At 49.4% G+C, this 20,517-nt stretch overlaps 1 protein-coding gene across 1 annotated transcript in view; it reads right to left on the reverse strand.

Annotated features, from left to right (window-relative positions):
- LOC309543507 (hemicentin-1-like) overlaps nucleotides 1-20,517 on the reverse strand; it is a 119,263-nt gene that overhangs the window by 16,536 nt on the left and 82,210 nt on the right. Inside the window, exons 6-7 of the mRNA XM_082275982.1 lie at nucleotides 16,550-16,912; nucleotides 7,068-7,376 (exon numbers count right to left, since the gene is read on the reverse strand). Coding sequence (XP_082132108.1) covers nucleotides 7,068-7,376; nucleotides 16,550-16,912 — 672 coding nt within the window. The remainder of the gene's footprint in view (nucleotides 1-7,067; nucleotides 7,377-16,549; nucleotides 16,913-20,517) is intronic.

Genomic DNA, 20,517 nt, shown 5'->3' on the forward strand with positions numbered 1-20,517 from the left:
GCTCCCCTAAGGAGTCTTCGTCACCCTGGGACCCTCCCACGATCTCTTAACAATAAACAAATTACAGGAAGAGAAGCAGAATACTCTCATAGGACCTGGAGGGGTCTCTCTAATGGACACGGAGAGGGCCTCTGTCAGAGAGTCTGTTAGACATACTATAGGAGATGGTCAGAGACTGCAGACTTGGTACAAGAGATCAATGTATTGATGCAGCCTCACCAGTGCCCATCAAATGCAGCCTCACCAGTGCCCATCAAATGCAGCCTTATCAGTGCCCATCAAATGCAGCCTCATCAGTGCCCACCAAATGCAGCCTACCAGTGCCCACAAAATGCAGCCTACCAGTGCCCACCAAATGCAGCCTCATCAGTGCCCATAAAATGTAGCCTCATCGGTGCCCACCAAATGAAGTCTCATTGGTGCCCATCCAATGCAGCCTCATTGGTGCCCATCCAATGCAGCCTCATTGGTGCCCACCAAATGCAGCCTACCAGTACTCATCAAATTCAGCCTACCAGTGCCCAACAAATGCAGCCTTATCAGTGCCCACCAAATGCAGCCTTATCAGTGCCCACCAAATGCAGCCTCATCAGTGCCCACCAAATGCCACCTCATCAGTGCCCACCAAATGCAGCCTCATCAGTGCCCACCAAATGCAGCCTCATCAGTGCCCACCAAATGCAGCCTACCAGTGCCCACCAAATGCAGCCTACCAGAGCCCACCAAATGCAGTCTACCAGTGTCCACCAAATGCAGCCTCATCAGTGCCCACCAAATGCAGCCTCATCAGTGCCCACCAAATGTAGCCTCATCAGTGCCCACCAAATGCAGCCTACCGGTGCCCACCAAATGCAGCCTACCAGTTCCAACCAAATGCAGCCTCATCAGTGCCCACCAAATGCAACCTACCGGGGCCCACCAAATGCAGCCTACCAGTGCCGACCAAATGCAGCCTTATCAGTGCCCACCAAATGCAGCCTACCAGAGTTCACCAAATGCAGCCTACCAGAGTCCACCAAATGCAGCCTACCAGAGCCCACCAAATGCAGCCTTATCAGTGCCCACCAAATGCAGCCTACCAGAGCCCACCAAATGCAGCCTACCAGTACTCACCAAATGCAGGCCTACCAGAGTCCACCAAATGCAGCCTACCAGAGCCCACCAAATGCAGCCTACCAGTGCCGACCAAATGCAGCCTTATCAGTGCCCACCAAATGCAGCCTACCAGAGTCCACCAAATGCAGCCTACCAGAGTCCACCAAATGCAGCCTACCAGAGTCCACCAAATGCAGCCTACCAGAGCCCACCAAATGCAGCCTTATCAGTGCCCACCAAATGCAGCCTACCAGAGCCCACCAAATGCAGCCTACCAGTACTCACCAAATGCAGCCTACCAGAGTCCACCAAATGCAGCCTACCAGAGTCCACCAAATGCAGCCTACCAGAGCCCACCAAATGCAGCCTATCAGAGCCCACCAAATGCAGTCTACCAGTGCTCACAAAATGTAGCCTACCAGAGCCCACCAAATTCTGCTTACCAGAGCCCACCAAATGCAGCCTTATCAGTGCCCACCAAATGCAGCTTACCAGAGCCTGGATTACAGAGCAGCGATCTCCCACTGTGTCTCAGAGCTTTTGAATTTCACAGGCAGCCATTGTAACAAGGTCCCGCCTCCTAGACCGGCTCTTATGATACACGTCATACTGATTTAATTTCCCAAAATTGGATCAGTGTGCCGCCTATCATAGGAGCCGGTCTAGGGGACGGGACTTTGTTACACCAGCCGCCCAGCATTTCATACTCAAGCTCCGTGTCACAGCGGGAGATGCCCGCTATGTGTGACACACACGAAGAGGAGGGAGGGGGAGGACTCTGCCACTTGAGCTTCGGCACCCCTCTTCTTCCTCAGCTAGTGGCACCTGGGCACGGTGCACCTGCCCAGGATCAGCCCTGTAGACCGGTATCATAGTAAAATTAGGAGATTGTGGACTTGTTAGGAGAATGACCTTTACGGCCCAGACATTACCTCCTTACCTTGGTTAGATCCTGAAAAATGGCCTCCTAAATCCTTACTACCTCTTACGGTTCAGATGACATTACAGGTGTCGGATACAAATTTACATAAAGGCCTACTTTCCTCCATACTGAGCCCCCTGACTCCATTATTTGAACTTGCCTCCTTCCCTCCGACTATGACAAGCTCAAAATTTCTTAGTTGGCATAGGCAGGATTACCCTCTCCTGAGTCATACCCTTCATGGCCGGACTCTGGTCCCCCTTCCCAGGATTCTCCCAATATATCACAACTCTGCAAGTGCATGGTTAGAGTATACTCAATTACAATATTATTTGGGCACACGATCCTTTATCGACTCTCTGATGTGACCACATACTGATATTGAATCTTTGTTATCCCAATCTTCTAAGCCTGAACATAACCTTTACAGCTATACAAGAGTTTGCTAAAAGAGTCCTACCCAGAGCCACCTCCATTCCTTTTGAAGTGGGAACAGGAATTACAAGTTTCACTGGAAGACATGGTATTTACTAACTGTTATAAGATGTCAATCTCTTCCTTAAGCGCAAGAGCGAAACTATCCTATTTTAGCGAGGTGGTACTGCTGCCCTGCGCTCCTCCATATAATTGACTCCTCTGTTCCTGACACTTGTTGGCGGTGTTTGCAGGCTACTGACACCATGACCCATATCTGGGGTACATGCCGGGAAATGTTCCCATTCTGGGATAACATTTTACACCTGTTTGATAGACTCATTGGAGATACAATTCCCAACAAACCACAGATCACGGTATTATCCATGCTGCCAGGCTCCTTTAAACGAATTGGGAAAAGCTAAGTTAGGCCTTTCATCACCGCTACTCGCTCTGTAATAGCAAGACACTGGTGACAAGTTGAAACACCATCGCTGGCCGATTGGGCTTGCAAAATGGATAAAATTGACTTCTTGGAACGTATGATTGGGTGGGACAATAAAACCGAATCCCACAAGCTTATGTAGACAGTGTGGTCCCATTTCAGATATTTGACCCATTCATCTCTTTGAAAATGTGAACCCTTATTTGCTCCGGATAACCTCCCACTGGCTCTCCCTCATCCCCATTTCTTTTTTTTTCTTCTTCTCCCCCTTCTACTTTCTAACTTTTCTTTCCTTCCTTCTTTCGCCTCCTTCCTAATTTTCCCCTTATATCCTCGCTAAAGGCTTGACCATGTTATGTATTACCTACAAGACCATTTTTTACATTATGTAGGTTGGGCTGATTGGTCCCTTATTTTTTTATTTTTTTAAATACCCTTTCAGTTGACAGAGTATCTGACATTGTTTATGTGCTATAAATCACATGAAAAGATTTTGATAATATACCTTCTATACATGCTTCGCTCCTGTTATGTGACAATGTCTTTCAGTTTGCATCACATTTTGTGTGTAATAATTCAGAGATGTCACCTTGTGAGCACACTTCTATAAATGTGATCTGTCTCTGTTTTGTAGACATATATTGTACACATTTTGCTAATAAAACTTAATTAAACACGATATTGGATTGTTGTGTATATTGGTAATTTATATGATATGTTATTTACTATTCATTTTAGCACATATTGTATATGACTGATGTGATGGGAGTCACTTTGGTTGGGGGGCCGTGGAACTCAGCTTACCTTGGAGAGGTTGGGAAATCCCTCTCTCTGCCCCCTAGGCACTTCTTATGTGTAAGTCACCCTGTGTCTATTAGGGGCACAGGGTGACCAAGAACCCCAGTCTGGTCTGCACTAATCAGACTCGCTGTACAACCACACCGGACTCAGCATTTCATGTTACCCCGGATATCCTGGGTTCCATATGTGTGGTTTGTGTTGAACTTATGACAATAATATTTAATAAGAATATTCCTCAGAGGAATATATGAAGATGAACAATTTCGCCTTTCAGACTGTTAGAATATTGGAAATGTTGTCTCATAGACCTTTGCTAGATAGGTTGAGGTGGGTGGGGTTTGTTATTGTTAAGTGCATGTACACACCTCCCAACTTTCTGCGATGGGAATGAGGGACACCTATTAGCAAAAGTATTCAGGCATAGGGCACACCCCCTGCCACGCCCTCTTAAAGGAGAATTGTGCAAAAATAAATGATTGGTTAAACTCACAAGTGTTTTTTTTTACCACTTCTATTCCTTTATATCGGCTTTTGGAATTTACAAATGCAGCAATTTAGAAATTGGATGAAAGATTTAGCGGTGTAAAACACTTTTTGAAAGATAAATTGTGCATTTTATTTATAACTATATAGATCAGACCAAAATGAGGGAAAAATAAGGTGGAAAGAGGGACAGAGGGACATTTTTCCAAATCAGGGACAGTTGGGAGCTATGCGTGTATCCCATTGTTCTATCGTTTGTCTGTCTTAAGATCAACCTATTATGGGATGTATATGTGTATGTGATTTAGCTTCTAGAGGGGGAGGGGGGGATTTCTCCAGCAGCCCTTCCTAAAGACTGTCTACTGTTGGAAAGTTGAATACACCTGTGTGTCATGTTATGGAATGTAGTTCCCTGCACAGTGTCTTATTATGCAAAGAGGGAGAGGGGGGATTGTCCCCAGAGTGTATATCTCTTTGTGCCTGTGTTTGAATAAACAGTCTTATGCTTCTTACCACCCTACACTGATGTCTCCACAAGTGTCTGGGTGGGCTAAGGGATCTTCGATTGTGCTGGCACCAGGCAAGGGAAGCTTATATGGCGGACATACTCTTCCTGAGTACGGGGGTCCGTTACACCTGAAAATTATTATTTGGTGCAATTAATGAGGAGCACAGAGATAGTCCAGGCCAGCGCTGCCTGTTTTTTCTAATAGTCTTTTATTTGGAGTTTAACCACTTTACCAGTGGAGGATTTTCCTGCTTTACGTCCAGGCCACTTTTTGCGATTGGGCACTGTGCGACTTTAACTAACAATTGCGCGGTCATGCAATGCCTTACCCAAACTAAATTTACGTCCTTTTTTTCCCACAAACAGAGCTTTCTTTTGGTGGTATTTGATCACCTCTGCGCTTTTCATTTTTTGCAATATTAATAAAAAAAAGCGACAATTTTGAAAAAATAACAATATTTTTCTACTTTGACAGTTAAAAAATATCCAATATATTCAATTTTTGTCATATATTCAGGCCAAAATGTATTTAGCTACATGTCTTTGACATAAAAATTCTCAATGAGCGTATTTTTAACCGCTTTAAGCCCCGGAAGATTTTACCCTATTCCTGACCAGGCCATATTTTGCGATTCGGCACTGTGTTACTTTAACGGACAATTGCGCGGTCGTGTGATGCTGTACCCAAATTGAATTTATGTACTTTTTTTCCCCACAAACAGAGCTTTCTTTTGGTGGTATTTGATCACCTCTGCAATTTTTACTTTTTGCGCTATAAACAAAAAAAGAGCGACAATTTTGAAATAATAACAATATTTTTCACATTTTTTTATATGAAATCCCCCCCCCCCCCAAAAAAAAAAATGTAAAAATCAAAATTTTTTAACATTTTAGGCCAATTTGTTTTCTGCTACATATGTTTGGTAAAAAAAAATCGCAATAAGCGTATTTTGATTGGTTTGCGCAAAAGTTATCGCAGCTACTAACTACGGGAATTTGATGTCATTTTTATTGTTTTTTTTTTAACTAGTAATGGCAGCGATCTGGCGGCGATTTGCGGGACTGCGACATTGCGGTGGACAGATCGGACCGTTGACTGACATTTTTGACACTTTTGGGGGGTACCAGAGACATTACTACAGTAATCAGTGCTATAAATATGCACTGTTACTGTAAAAATGACACTGGCAGGGAAGGGGTTATTTTTATTGGAGATCAAGGGGTTAATGTATGCCTGGTGCTTACTGACGTGTGTGGGGGGAGGTGACTGTGTGACACAGACACAGATCGCAGGTTCAGCTATGCTGAACCCTGCAATCTGTCACATAGAAGATCCGCCCGCTTTGTTTACACAAGCGGGCGGATCTCCACACTCGATCCCCGACGATCACTCGACGATGACTGAATACAGCGGGAGTGTGCCTCGTGCCGCCCACAAGGGGAGGAATCCAGCGACGTAGGTCTACGTCGCTGGACGATAACGAGACACTTTGCCACAGTACGCTCAATGTGAGCGGTCGGCAAGTGGTTAATGAAAGTCAGCAGTCTGTTTATTTTTCTATGATTGTGTTTTGATATCCAAATCCCCAAATATTTTTTGTGGCGATGTTGTTTCTATTAAGGCTACATTCACACCTGAGCGTAGCGTTTTTTACCGCGATTTTACCGCAATTTTTGTGCAGGCGTTTTTAGATTGAATAGATACCAATGGAAAACGCCTGTAATCTGCCCAAAAACAATCTCATGTACTTTTTTGAGCGTTGGGCGTTTTGTATACAGCATCAAAACGCTCAGATGTGAACAGGGGCCATTGAAATGAATAGGATTTGTCTTGTTGGGCGTTCTGAGAGCTGATCCTAGAGCAGAAAAACTCCCCAAAAATGCCTACATGTGAACGGAGCCTTAGTCTTAGGCTGCATTCACATGTCAGCTTATAATCGCGGGCAGAACCGCCGCGGTTCCGCCCGCGATTCGGAGATTTATTGCAAATCGCGGGACGCCTAGCATTGCCCTTTGATTTGCAATAGCCCCCCAAACGCCGAGCGATGTTGCCGCGATTTACGCCCGCCGAATCGCGGCAACATCGCGCAAACAAAATCGCGGGACGCAATACGCTCCAAAGAAGCTCTTGTACTTTTTTGGAGCGTATTGCGTCCCGCGATTTTGTTTGCGCGATGTTGCCGCGATTCGGCGGGCGTAAATCGCGGCAACATCGCTCGGCGTTTGGGGGGCTATTGCAAATCAACGGGCAACGCTAGGCGTCCCGCGATTTGCAATAAATCTCCGAATCGCGGGCGGAACCGCGGCGGTTCTGCCCGCGATTATAAGCTGACATGTGAATGCAGCCATAGTGTCAGAAAGGTGACATTACATTGTACGGAGAGATTTGTCCCACTTACATATTTCTCGCAGTGTCCAGGTGACGGGTTTCGGTCTCAATAGGCTGACATGCTGAACCTGACATCGGAATTTCTTCCCCAGATCCTTCATTGTTGGGGTGTAACTGGAAGTGCTGGTCACATGATACAGTCTATCATTATCCGGGAGGGGGTCAGCGGTGTGTGATGGTATTATGACATCATCTTCCGTGTACCATGTGACTTGTATGTCCCGCGGGTAAAATGAATGAATCCTACAGGAGAGATCCAACTTCTCACCGACATTAACAACTTCCTGACCCTTCACTATGCAGTCCAGCACCGGAACCGCTGAAATAATACAAACAGAAGTCAGGCTGGAAAAATGGTCATTGTTTTCTATACATTTTACCTGTAATAAGAATATTACCATGAAATACCAATAATATAGAAACTGCTGTAAAGATACAGGAATTGCAGAGGGGCTCAAATTAAGGATTATCCTTGGAGAAGTAGCTCTCAAAATTGCTGAGAGACCATAGGGTGAGCTGAACATTTGGGCAGCTCAGAAATCTCACATTTCATCTTCCTGATGTCAGGTGGAGGCACAGCTATCAGATTCAAAGAAAAGAGGATAGACCCCAACCAGACTGCAACCCGAATATAGAGAAACATAAAGGACTTCCCCTGAGGTGTATGTACCTTACCTATCCTGGGTATGAGGAACATAAGGGGGTCCCACTCTCATACCCCAAAACTCCTCTCCTGTACATACCGCTCACTGTCGTACCCTCCACACTCCTCTCCTGTACATACCGCTCACTGTCATATCCTCCACACTCCTCTCCTGTACATACCGCTCACTGTCATATCCTCCACACTCCTCTCCTGTACATACCGCCCACTGTCATATCCTCCACACTCCTCTCCTGTACATACCGCTCACTGTCATACCCTCCACACTCCTCTCCTGTACATACCGCTCACTGTCATACCCTCCACACTCCTCTCCTGTACATACCGCTCACTGTCATACCCTCCACACTCCTCTCCTGTACATACCGCTCACTGTCATATCCTCCACAATCCTCTCCTGTACATACTGCCCACTGTCCTACCCTCCACACTCCTCTCCTGTACATACCGCTCACTGTCATATCCTCCACACTCCTCTCCTGTACATACCGCTCACTGTCCTACCCTCCACACTCCTCTCCTGTACATACCGCTCACTGTCATATCCTCCACACTCCTCTCCTGTACATACCGCTCACTGTCATACCCTCCACACTCCTCTCCTGTACATACCGCCCACTGTCATATCCTCCACACTCCTCTCCTGTACATACCGCTCACTGTCATACCCTCCACACTCCTCTCCTGTACATACCGCTCACTGTCATACCCTCCACACTCCTCTCCTGTACATACTGCCCACTGTCATACCCTCCATACTCCTCTCCTGTACATACCGCCCACTGTCATACCCTCCACACTCCTCTCCTGTACATACTGCCCACTGTCATATCCTCCACACTCCTCTCCTGTACATACCGCTCACTGTCATACCCCCCACACTCCTCTCCTGTACATACCACTCACTGTCATACCCCCCACACTCCTCTCCTGTACATACCGCTCACTGTCATATCCTCCACACTCCTCTCCTGTACATACCGCCCACTGTCATATCCTCCACACTCCTCTCCTGTACATACCGCCCACTGTCCTACCCCCCACACTCCTCTCCTGTACATACCGCCCACTGTCATATCCTCCACACTCCTCTCCTGTACATACCGCCCACTGTTATACCCTCCACACTCCTCTCCTGTACATACCGCTCACTGTCATATCCCCCACACTCCTCTCCTGTACATACCGCCCACTGTCATACCCTCCACACTCCTCTCCTGTACATACCGCTCACTGTCATACCCCCCACACTCCTCTCCTGTACATACCGCCCACTGTCATACCCTCCACACTCCTCTCCTGTACATACCGCCCACTGTCATACCCCCCACACTCCTCTCCTGTACATACCGCTCACTGTCATACCCTCCACACTCCTCTCCTGTACATACGGCTTACTGTCATATCCTCCACACTCCTCTCCTGTACATACCGCCCACTGTCATACCCTCCACACTCCTCTCCTGTACATACCGCTCACTGTCATACCCCCCACACTCCTCTCCTGTACATACCGCCCACTGTCATACCCTCCACACTCCTCTCCTGTACATACTGCCCACTGTCATACCCTCCATACTCCTCTCCTGTACATACCACTCACTGTCATACCCTCCACACTCCTCTCCTGTACATACTGCCCACTGTCATACCTTCCACACTCCTCTCCTGTACATACCGCCCACTGTCATACCCTCCACACTCCTCTCCTGTACATACCGCTCACTGTCATATCCTCCACACTCCTCTCCTGTACATACCACTCACTGTCATATCCTCCACACTCCTCTCCTGTACATACCGCCCACTGTTATACCCTCCACACTCCTCTCCTGTACATACCGCCCACTGTCATACCCCCCACACTCCTCTCCTGTACATACCGCTCACTGTCATACCCTCCACACTCCTCTCCTGTACATACCGCCCACTGTCATACCCCCCACACTCCTCTCCTGTACATACCGCTCACTGTCATACCCTCCACACTCCTCTCCTGTACATACCGCCCACTGTCATACCCTCCACACTCCTCGCCTGTACATACCGCTCACTGTCATACCCTCCACACTCCTCTCCTGTACATACCGCCCACTGTCATACCCTCCACACTCCTCTCCTGTACATACCGCTCACTGTCATACCCTCCACACTCCTCTCCTGTACATACCGCCCACTGTCATACCCTCCACACTCCTCTCCTGTACATACCGCTCACTGTCATACCCTCCACACTCCTCTCCTGTACATACCGCTCACTGTCATATCCTCCACACTCCTCTCCTGTACATACCGCTCACTGTCATACCCTCCACACTCCTCTCCTGTACATACCGCTCACTGTCATACCCTCCACACTCCTCTCCTGTACATACCGCTCACTGTCATATCCTCCACACTCCTCTCCTGTACATACTGCTCACTGTCATATCCTCCACACTCCTCTCCTGTACATACCGCTCACTGTCATATCCTCCACACTCCTCTCCTGTACATACCGCCCACTGTCATATCCTCCACACTCCTCTCCTGTACATACCACTCACTGTCATACCCTCCACACTCCTCTCCTGTACATACCGCCCACTGTCATACCCTCCACACTCCTCTCCTGTACATACCGCCCACTGTCATATCCTCCACACTCCTCTCCTGTACATACCGCTCACCCTCATACCCTCCACACTCCTCTCCTGTACATACCGCTCACTGTCATACCCTCCACACTCCTCTCCTGTACATACCACTCACTGTCATATCCTCCACACTCCTCTCCTGTACATACCGCTCACTGTCATACCCTCCACACTCCTCTCCTGTACATACAGCCCACTGTCATATCCTCCACACTCCTCTCCTGTACATACCGCCCACTGTCATACCCCCCACACTCCTCTCCTGTACATACTGCTCACTGTCATCCCCTCCACACTCCTCTCCTGTACATACCGCTCACTGTCATACCCTCCACACTCCTCTCCTGTACATACCGCTCACTGTCATACCCCCCACACTCCTCTCCTGTACATACCGCTCACTGTCATACCCTCCACACTCCTCTCCTGTACATACCGCCCACTGTCATATCCTCCACACTCCTCTCCTGTACATACCGCCCACTGTCATACCCTCCACACTCCTCTCCTGTACATACCGCTCACTGTCATACCCCCCACACTCCTCTCCTGTACATACCGCCCACTGTCATACCCTCCACACTCCTCTCCTGTACATACTGCCCACTGTCATACCCTCCATACTCCTCTCCTGTACATACCACTCACTGTCATACCCTCCACACTCCTCTCCTGTACATACTGCCCACTGTCATACCCTCCACACTCCTCTCCTGTACATACCGCTCACTGTCATATCCTCCACACTCCTCTCCTGTACATACCACTCACTGTCATATCCTTCACACTCCTCTCCTGTACATACCGCCCACTGTTATACCCTCCACACTCCTCTCCTGTACATACCGCCCACTGTCATACCCCCCACACTCCTCTCCTGTACATACCGCTCACTGTCATACCCTCCACACTCCTCTCCTGTACATACCGCCCACTGTCATACCCCCCACACTCCTCTCCTGTACATACCGCTCACTGTCATACCCTCCACACTCCTCTCCTGTACATACCGCCCACTGTCATACCCTCCACACTCCTCGCCTGTACATACCGCTCACTGTCATACCCTCCACACTCCTCTCCTGTACATACCGCCCACTGTCATACCCTCCACACTCCTCTCCTGTACATACCGCTCACTGTCATACCCTCCACACTCCTCTCCTGTACATACCGCCCACTGTCATACCCTCCACACTCCTCTCCTGTACATACCGCTCACTGTCATACCCTCCACACTCCTCTCCTGTACATACCGCTCACTGTCATATCCTCCACACTCCTCTCCTGTACATACCGCTCACTGTCATACCCTCCACACTCCTCTCCTGTACATACCGCTCACTGTCATACCCTCCACACTCCTCTCCTGTACATACCGCTCACTGTCATATCCTCCACACTCCTCTCCTGTACATACTGCTCACTGTCATATCCTCCACACTCCTCTCCTGTACATACCGCTCACTGTCATATCCTCCACACTCCTCTCCTGTACATACCGCCCACTGTCATATCCTCCACACTCCTCTCCTGTACATACCACTCACTGTCATACCCTCCACACTCCTCTCCTGTACATACCGCCCACTGTCATACCCTCCACACTCCTCTCCTGTACATACCGCCCACTGTCATATCCTCCACACTCCTCTCCTGTACATACCGCTCACCCTCATACCCTCCACACTCCTCTCCTGTACATACCGCTCACTGTCATACCCTCCACACTCCTCTCCTGTACATACCACTCACTGTCATATCCTCCACACTCCTCTCCTGTACATACCGCTCACTGTCATACCCTCCACACTCCTCTCCTGTACATACAGCCCACTGTCATATCCTCCACACTCCTCTCCTGTACATACCGCCCACTGTCATACCCTCCACACTCCTCTCCTGTACATACCGCCCACTGTCATACCCCCCACACTCCTCTCCTGTACATACTGCTCACTGTCATCCCCTCCACACTCCTCTCCTGTACATACCGCTCACTGTCATACCCTCCACACTCCTCTCCTGTACATACCGCTCACTGTCATACCCCCCACACTCCTCTCCTGTACATACCGCTCACTGTCATACCCTCCACACTCCTCTCCTGTACATACCGCCCACTGTCATATCCTCCACACTCCTCTCCTGTACATACCGCCCACTGTCATACCCTCCACACTCCTCTCCTGTACATACCGCTCACTGTCATATCCTCCACACTCCTCTCCTGTACATACCGCTCACTGTCATACCCTCCACACTCCTCTCCTGTACATACCGCTCACTGTCATATCCTCCACACTCCTCTCCTGTACATACCGCTCACTGTCATACCCTCCACACTCCTCTCCTGTACATACCGCCCACTGTCATATCCTCCACACTCCTCTCCTGTACATACCGCCCACTGTCATACCCTCCACACTCCTCTCCTGTACATACCGCTCACTGTCATATCCTCCACACTCCTCTCCTGTACATACCGCCCACTGTCATACCCTCCACACTCCTCTCCTGTACATACCGCCCACTGTCATACCCTCCACACTCCTCTCCTGTACATACTGCCCACTGTCATACCCTCCACACTCCTCTCCTGTACATACCGGTCACTGTCATACCCTCCACACTCCTCTCCTGTACATACCGCTCACTGTCATATCCTCCACACTCCTCTCCTGTACATACCGCTCACTGTCATATCCTCCACACTCCTCTCCTGTACATACCGCTCACTGTCATATCCTCCGCACTCCTCTCCTGTACATACCGCTCACTGTCATATCCTCCACACTCCTCTCCTGTACATACCGCTCACTGTCATATCCTACACACTCCTCTCCTGTACATACCGCTCACTGTCATATCCTCCACACTCTTCTCCTGTACATACCGCTCACTGTCATACCCTCCACACTCCTCTCCTGTACATACCGCTCACTGTCATATCCTCCACACTCCTCTCCTGTACATACCGCTCACTGTCATATCCTCCACACTCCTCTCCTGTACATACCACCCACTGTCATATCCTACACACTCCTCTCCTGTACATACCGCTCACTGTCATACCCTCCATACTCCTCTCCTGTACATACCGCTCACTGTCATACCCTCCATACTCCTCTCCTGTACATACCGCTCACTGTCATATCCTCCATACTCCTCTCCTGTACATACCGCTCACTGTCATATCCTCCACACTCCTCTCCTGTACATACCGCTCACTGCTATACCCTCCACACTCCTCTCCTGTACATACCGCTCACTGCTATACCCTCCACACTCCTCTCCTGTACATACCGCCCACTGTCATACCCTCCACACTCCTCTCCTGTACATACTGCCCACTGTCATACCCTCCACACTCCTCTCCTGTACATACCGGTCACTGTCATACCCTCCACACTCCTCTCCTGTACATACCGCTCACTGTCATATCCTCCACACTCCTCTCCTGTACATACCGCTCACTGTCATATCCTCCACACTCCTCTCCTGTACATACCGCTCACTGTCATATCCTACACACTCCTCTCCTGTACATACCGCTCACTGTCATATCCTCCACACTCCTCTCCTGTACATACCGCTCACTGTCATATCCTCCACACTCCTCTCCTGTACATACCACCCACTGTCATATCCTACACACTCCTCTCCTGTACATACCGCTCACTGTCATACCCTCCACACTCCTCTCCTGTACATACCGCTCACTGTCATATCCTCCACACTCCTCTCCTGTACATACCGCTCACTGTCATACCCTCCACTCTCCTCTCCTGTACATACCGCTCACTGTCATACCTTCCACACTCCTCTCCTGTACATACCGCTCACTGTCATACCCTCCACACTCCTCTCCTGTACATACCACTCACTGTCATATCCTCCACACTCCTCTCCTGAACATACCGCTCACTGTCATATCCTCCACACTCCTCTCCTGTACATACCGCTGACTGTCATACCCTCCACTCTCCTCTCCTGTACATACCGCTCACTGTCATACCCTCCACACTCCTCTCCTGAACATACCGCTCACTGTCATACCCTCCACACTCCTCTCCTGTACATACCGCTCACTGTCCTACCCTCCACACTCCTCTCCTGTACATACCGCTCACTGTCATACCCTCCACACTCCTCTCCTGTACATACCGCTCACTGTCATATCCTCCACACTCCTCTCCTGTACATACCGCTCACTGTCATACCCTCCACACTCCTCTCCTGTACATACCGCTCACTGTCATACCCTCCACACTCCTCTCCTGTACATACCGCTCACTGTCATCCCCTCCACACTCCTCTCCTGTACATACCGCCCACTGTCATACCCTCCACACTCCTCTCCTGTACATACCACTCACTGTCATACCCTCCACACTCCTCTCCTGTACATACCGCTCACTGTCATACCCTCCACACTCCTCTCCTGTACATACCGCTCACTGTCATATCCTCCACACTCCTCTCCTGTACATACCGCCCACTGTCATACCCTCCACACTCCTCTCCTGTACATACCGCTCACTGTCATACCCTCCACACTCCTCTCCTGTACATACTGCTCACTGTCATATCCTCCACACTCCTCTCCTGTACATACCACTCACTGTCATACCCTCCACACTCCTCTCCTGTACATACCGCTCACTGTCATATCCTCCACACTCCTCTCCTGTACATACCGCTCACTGTCATACCCTCCACACTCCTCTCCTGTACATACCGCTCACTGTCATACCCTCCACACTCCTCTCCTGTACATACCGCTCACTGTCATACCCTCCACACTCCTCTCCTGTACATACCGCTCACTGTCATACCCTCCACACTCCTCTCCTGTACATACCGCTCACTGTCATACCCTCCACACTCCTCTCCTGTACATACCGCTTACTGTCATATCCTCCACACTCCTCTCCTGTACATACCGCCCACTGTTATATCCTCCACACTCCTCTCCTGTACATACCGCCCACTGTCATATCCTCCACACTCCTCTCCTGTACATACCGCTCACTGTCATACCCTCCACACTCCTCTCCTGTACATACCGCTCACTGTCATACCTTCCACACTCCTCTCCTGTACATACCGCTCACTGTCATACCCTCCACACTCCTCTCCTGTACATACCGCTCACTGTCATATCCTCCACACTCCTCTCCTGTACATACCGCTCACTGTCATACCCTCCACACTCCTCTCCTGTACATACCGCTCACTGTCATATCCTCCACACTCCTCTCCTGTACATACCGCCCACTGTCATACCCCCCACACTCCTCTCCTGTACATACCGCTCACTGTCATATCCTCCACACTCCTCTCCTGTACATACCGCCCACTGTCATACCCCCCCCACTCCTCTCCTGTACATACCGCTCACTGTCATACCCTCCACACTCCTCTCCTGTACATACCGCTCACTGTCATATCCTCCACACTCCTCTCCTGTACATACCGCCCACTGTCATACCCTCCACACTCCTCTCCTGTACATACCGCTCACTGTCATACCCCCCACACTCCTCTCCTGTACATACCGCTCACTGTCATATCCTTCACACTCCTCTCCTGTACATACCGCTCACTGTCATACCCTCTACACTCCTCTCCTGTACATACCGCTCACTGTCATACCCTCCACACTCCTCTCCTGTACATACCGCTCACTGTCCTATCCTCCACACTCCTCTCCTGTACATACCGCTCAGAGTTGTGAAGTTAGAAGACCTCAGATATTGTGAATAGTTATATTGGAGTATCCCGCTATTCCTTTCTCCTATCCCCATTACAAATAAACAACAAAAAACCCCAATACCCCTGGACTGATTATTGAAGTGAAGAGCCAAGAGGAACTGTATTCACTTATAACTGTGTGTTGGTAATCAGGGGAGTCTGCAGAGTCAGTATCCAGCAGTCCCTGTGGGGGCAGGGCTACATATATAGGCAGGGAATTGAAACCCCTGGACATCCTGCAGCATCAGAGTCATTCTGGGGCCCCATCAGAAACTAGGGGGGCTGGCAGATGGACAGATTCCCAGTTTTCCCTCAGCATGCTGATTCTGTTTTGGGATGGGGAGGGAGGGAGTTTGAAATGGGTAATCCCCCAACTTGCACCCAAGATCATCCCTGAGGGGAAATCATTCATCATAGTCTATGTGTATCACTCACCGTTCACATTCAGGATCTGCTCTTTCTCCTCCCGGTGATTTGTAGCGGGGTGGAAGGTTCTACAGATATATGTCACTCCGTCATCTTCTCTTATATTCGGTTTCATGATCAGAGCACTTATAAAGCTGTAGGATTTATCTTCATGCTCATCTTTCTTTACTCTATGGGAATATCTCTCCCTGTAAATGGTGTCACTCCCAGGATTCCATGTTACCAGTTCAGTCTCTTGGTGGTTCCGGTCCCTCCTCAGCCAGGTGATGGATAAAGCTCGCGGTTTAAACCCATTGATTGGACAGGCCAGAGTCAGCTGCTCCTCATGGGTGACACGTTCCGGGCTCATGATGGACAATAACTTGGGAGGAACTAAGGAAGAGAATTTATAAATGTTATGTAGGAATTTATTCTGTAAAAATATAAAGCAACAATGGCCCAGACAGGTCCCAGGATCTGTAAACCCAATCACTATACTCTCATAAAAGCTTTAACATGTTCCTGGTAATTTAAAAGTAATTTTCATAGAGATCCTGCCATGAAAAGCCTTGTTTAGACACTTCCTGTTATATGGTGTCTCCCAGCTCCTGCATTGCCCCCCTATTATAGAGGCATCTGATAGAGACCACACATGACTGTTATAACACACATTACACAGATGCAGTCCACCAGCAGGAACCCTGAACTGACAAATGCCACCATTGGCGAGCATGTAGATAGGAAATGGCTCAAAAAGGCTGCAGTAGATCAGCAGCACTGAGATTAAATAAAGGATGAAAAAAAGGGAAGACAGGATTTTAAATGCAAGTGATCTTGGTGGTTCACCTGGACATCCATCCTCCAATTCATTCATGAATCACATAGTTGTTCCAGATCATCTGGAGTTTCCCATGCTGTTGACTGCTATGTAGTACTAGGAAGGAGGGGGTTCTTCTCACTGGGAGGCTCCCCAACAAGCTAGAATTGTCCCAATGAAAATTATTGTAGCACCCTCCTAGATAGGTGCTAGAAGTAGGTAGATTTAGTGCCGGCTCACTGTGTTCAGTGGATGTGTATTTGTTTGCCAGGTAATTGTAGTTTGTCTCACTGGCTGTATTTTGTCTACAGCGTGGCTGTAATTGTCTGTCAGGTTTTTTTAGTTCTAGCTCACTATAATCAGTGAAGCTGCATGCAATTAGTTAGGTCTGTTCAGTGTTATAGCTGCTGCCAGTCTGATGGCTTCCTATGCTCTCCAGAAATCTGACAAAAATCTCTGGCACATAAGTGAGGAGCTATGCAGATGGCAGCATGAATCTTTATACAGCCCTGGCCAATCCCAGGGAGCTGGGCCCTGAAGGCTGCTGGGAGTCTGTATAAATACTCAGAGCTGATGGGTCTTTGCCTGCATAAAGGAAATCCAGCCTGGAGGGCCATGCTGCCATGTGCTTGCTGTTCTTGAGGTCTTAGTTGGGTGACCTGGGGGCCTGGATGCTGAAGCTACAGAGAGCTGACTGAGGGGCTGTCTGCTGAAGATCTGGTCTGCTATCACTGGAGAAAGTTGTCGCTTGGAGGTTGGAAGGAGGCAACCAGGTTTCCCTTGACATTTGTGAGTACAGACTGTTCAGAGATCCAAACTGTGGCCAAGGGCCGGGTGTGGTCCTTTGCTTGCCTTTATGTGGTCCTTGAGGCACTATTTCCCTCATTGATTCAAGGCATTATTACCCCCTACTGACAGCAATGATGTAGCACCATTCTTTCCACTGACACCAACAGTGGGGCAAAGTTCCTCTCATCAATGACAACAGTGGGGCCCTATTCCTTCTACTGACACCAGTGATGGGCCATACTTCCTTCCACTGATATAAATGTTGGAACACTATTCCTGCCACTGACACCAATTATGGGGCACCATCCCTCCCACTGACACTAAGGATGGGACACTATTCCTCAAGTGGTGGTGCCTGTCCCTTCTGGCAGGTGGTGCTGTGGAGCAGAGCAGAGCACGGGATCAGAGGCTGACAGGGCGTACGAGTGAGAGGAGCGTGTGTGACCGACCACATGTGAGTGTGTGAGTAACCCCATTCCCCAGAAGAGCGGCGGCGGCGAGCGGTGCTAGAACCCCCCCAGAAGAAAAAGCGGGCGGCGAGCGGGTCGGTAACCCCCCCTCCCTTGTTGCGGACGGCGAGCGGTGCAGTAAACCCTCCCCCTTTGCGGCGAGCGGTGCGGTAACCCCCCCCCCCAGACAGAGAGGGAGCAGAGGAGACTAACAAAGCAAAGGCTGACCAGGAAGTGACCGAGGGAGGCGGGTGCAGAGAGGAAGACTGACCGACTGAGGGAGAAATCACCGCCAGGAACTGCTAGTGTCAGGCTTAAAGGGACACACACTAGGTAAGTAAGACTGGTGACTGAGATTGAACACTGACTGAGGGTGTAGAGTAGTACCTGAGTATCTGTGAGTACCTATTACTACCTGAGTATCTGGGAGTACCTATTACTACCTGAGTGTCTGGGAGTACCTATTACTACCTGAGTGTCTGGGGGTACCTATTACTACCTGAGTGTATGGGGGTACCTATTACTACCTGAGTGTATGGGGGTACCTATTACTACCTGAGTATCTGTGAGTACCTATTACTACCTGAGTATCTGTGAGTACCTATTACTACCTGAGTATCTGTGAGTACCTATTGCTACCTGAGTGTCTGGGGGTACCTATTGCTACCTGAGTGTCTGGGGGTACCTATTGCTACCTGAGTGTCTGGGAGTACCTATTACTACCTGAGTGTCTGGGAGAACCTATTACTACCTGAGTGTCTGTGAGTACCTATTACTACCTGATTGTCTGGGAGTACCTATTACTACCTGAGTGTCTGGGAGTACCTATTACTACCTGAGTGTCTGGGGGTACCTATTACTACCTAAGTGTCTGGGAGTACCTGCGAGCGTCTGAGAGTATCTGCGAGTGTCAGTGAGTACCTGTAATTACCTGAGTGTCTGGGAGTATCAATGAGTGTAGCGGAGTACCAGAGGGTGAGAAGGTAGCGTTAGGAAGCCAGGAAATAGCCACATAGGATAGACTTAAATCGCTGAATCCCCATTAGATTAGATAGTAGGTACAATGCCCGGCGGGTGTGGAGATGCGATTCGGTGTACATCTTGTGATATGTATGCGTTCCTCGGTCATGCGATCGAGGGCGAATACAAATGCGCAAAATGTAAGCACGTTGCTTCCCTGGAAGCTCAGGTCCTGAATCTAGGGAAGCAGCTGGCAACACTGAGACGAATGTCCATACCGGAGGAGAGCCAGGATTGTACCAGTCAGGTGCAGACAGGGGTCTGCACAGAGGTGGGCGGAGTATTGGAGGTGCAGGCATCAGAGCAGAGTAGAGGGGTGACAGTTAGGATGGGTAGAAGGGGAAAAAGGCAAGGAGGCCGGTCCTGGGCTGGAGCACCCCAATAAATACGCCCCGTTGCGTGATGTTGGGGAAACCAGTCAGGGACTGGCATTGCTGGAGCAGAGCAACACCCCTAGCTGCCAGGGAAAGAACTCCTCCAGTGAGGCCGGGAGAAAGGGAAAGGAAAGACAAGTGCTGGTGGTAGGGGACTCCATTATTAGAAGGACAGACAGTGTAATCTGTGACAAAGACCGTGTGCGCCGAACAGTCTGTTGTTTACCGGGCATTCAGGTTCGGCACATCGTGGATTGGATGGACAGATTATTGGGTGGGGCTGGGGAAGACCCAGCTGTCATGGTACACGTGGGTACCAATGACATAGGCAGAGGAAGACGGAGAGTCCTAAACGATAAGGGACTTAGGCGCTAAGTTGAGGACTAGGACCTCCAAGGTAGTATTTTCAGAAATACTACCTGTACCTCGAGCCTCACCAGAGAGGCAGCGGGAGATTAGGGAAGTTAACGAGTGGCTGAGGAGCTGGTGTAGTAAGGAGGGTTTCGGGTTCCTGGAGAACTGGGCTGACTTCTCAGTCGGTCACCGGCT

The sequence above is a fragment of the Pelophylax lessonae genome (assembly GCF_965119305.1).
Source record: "Pelophylax lessonae genome assembly, contig: HAP1_SCAFFOLD_146, whole genome shotgun sequence".
In the NCBI taxonomy this organism is placed as follows: Eukaryota; Metazoa; Chordata; class Amphibia; order Anura; family Ranidae; genus Pelophylax; species Pelophylax lessonae.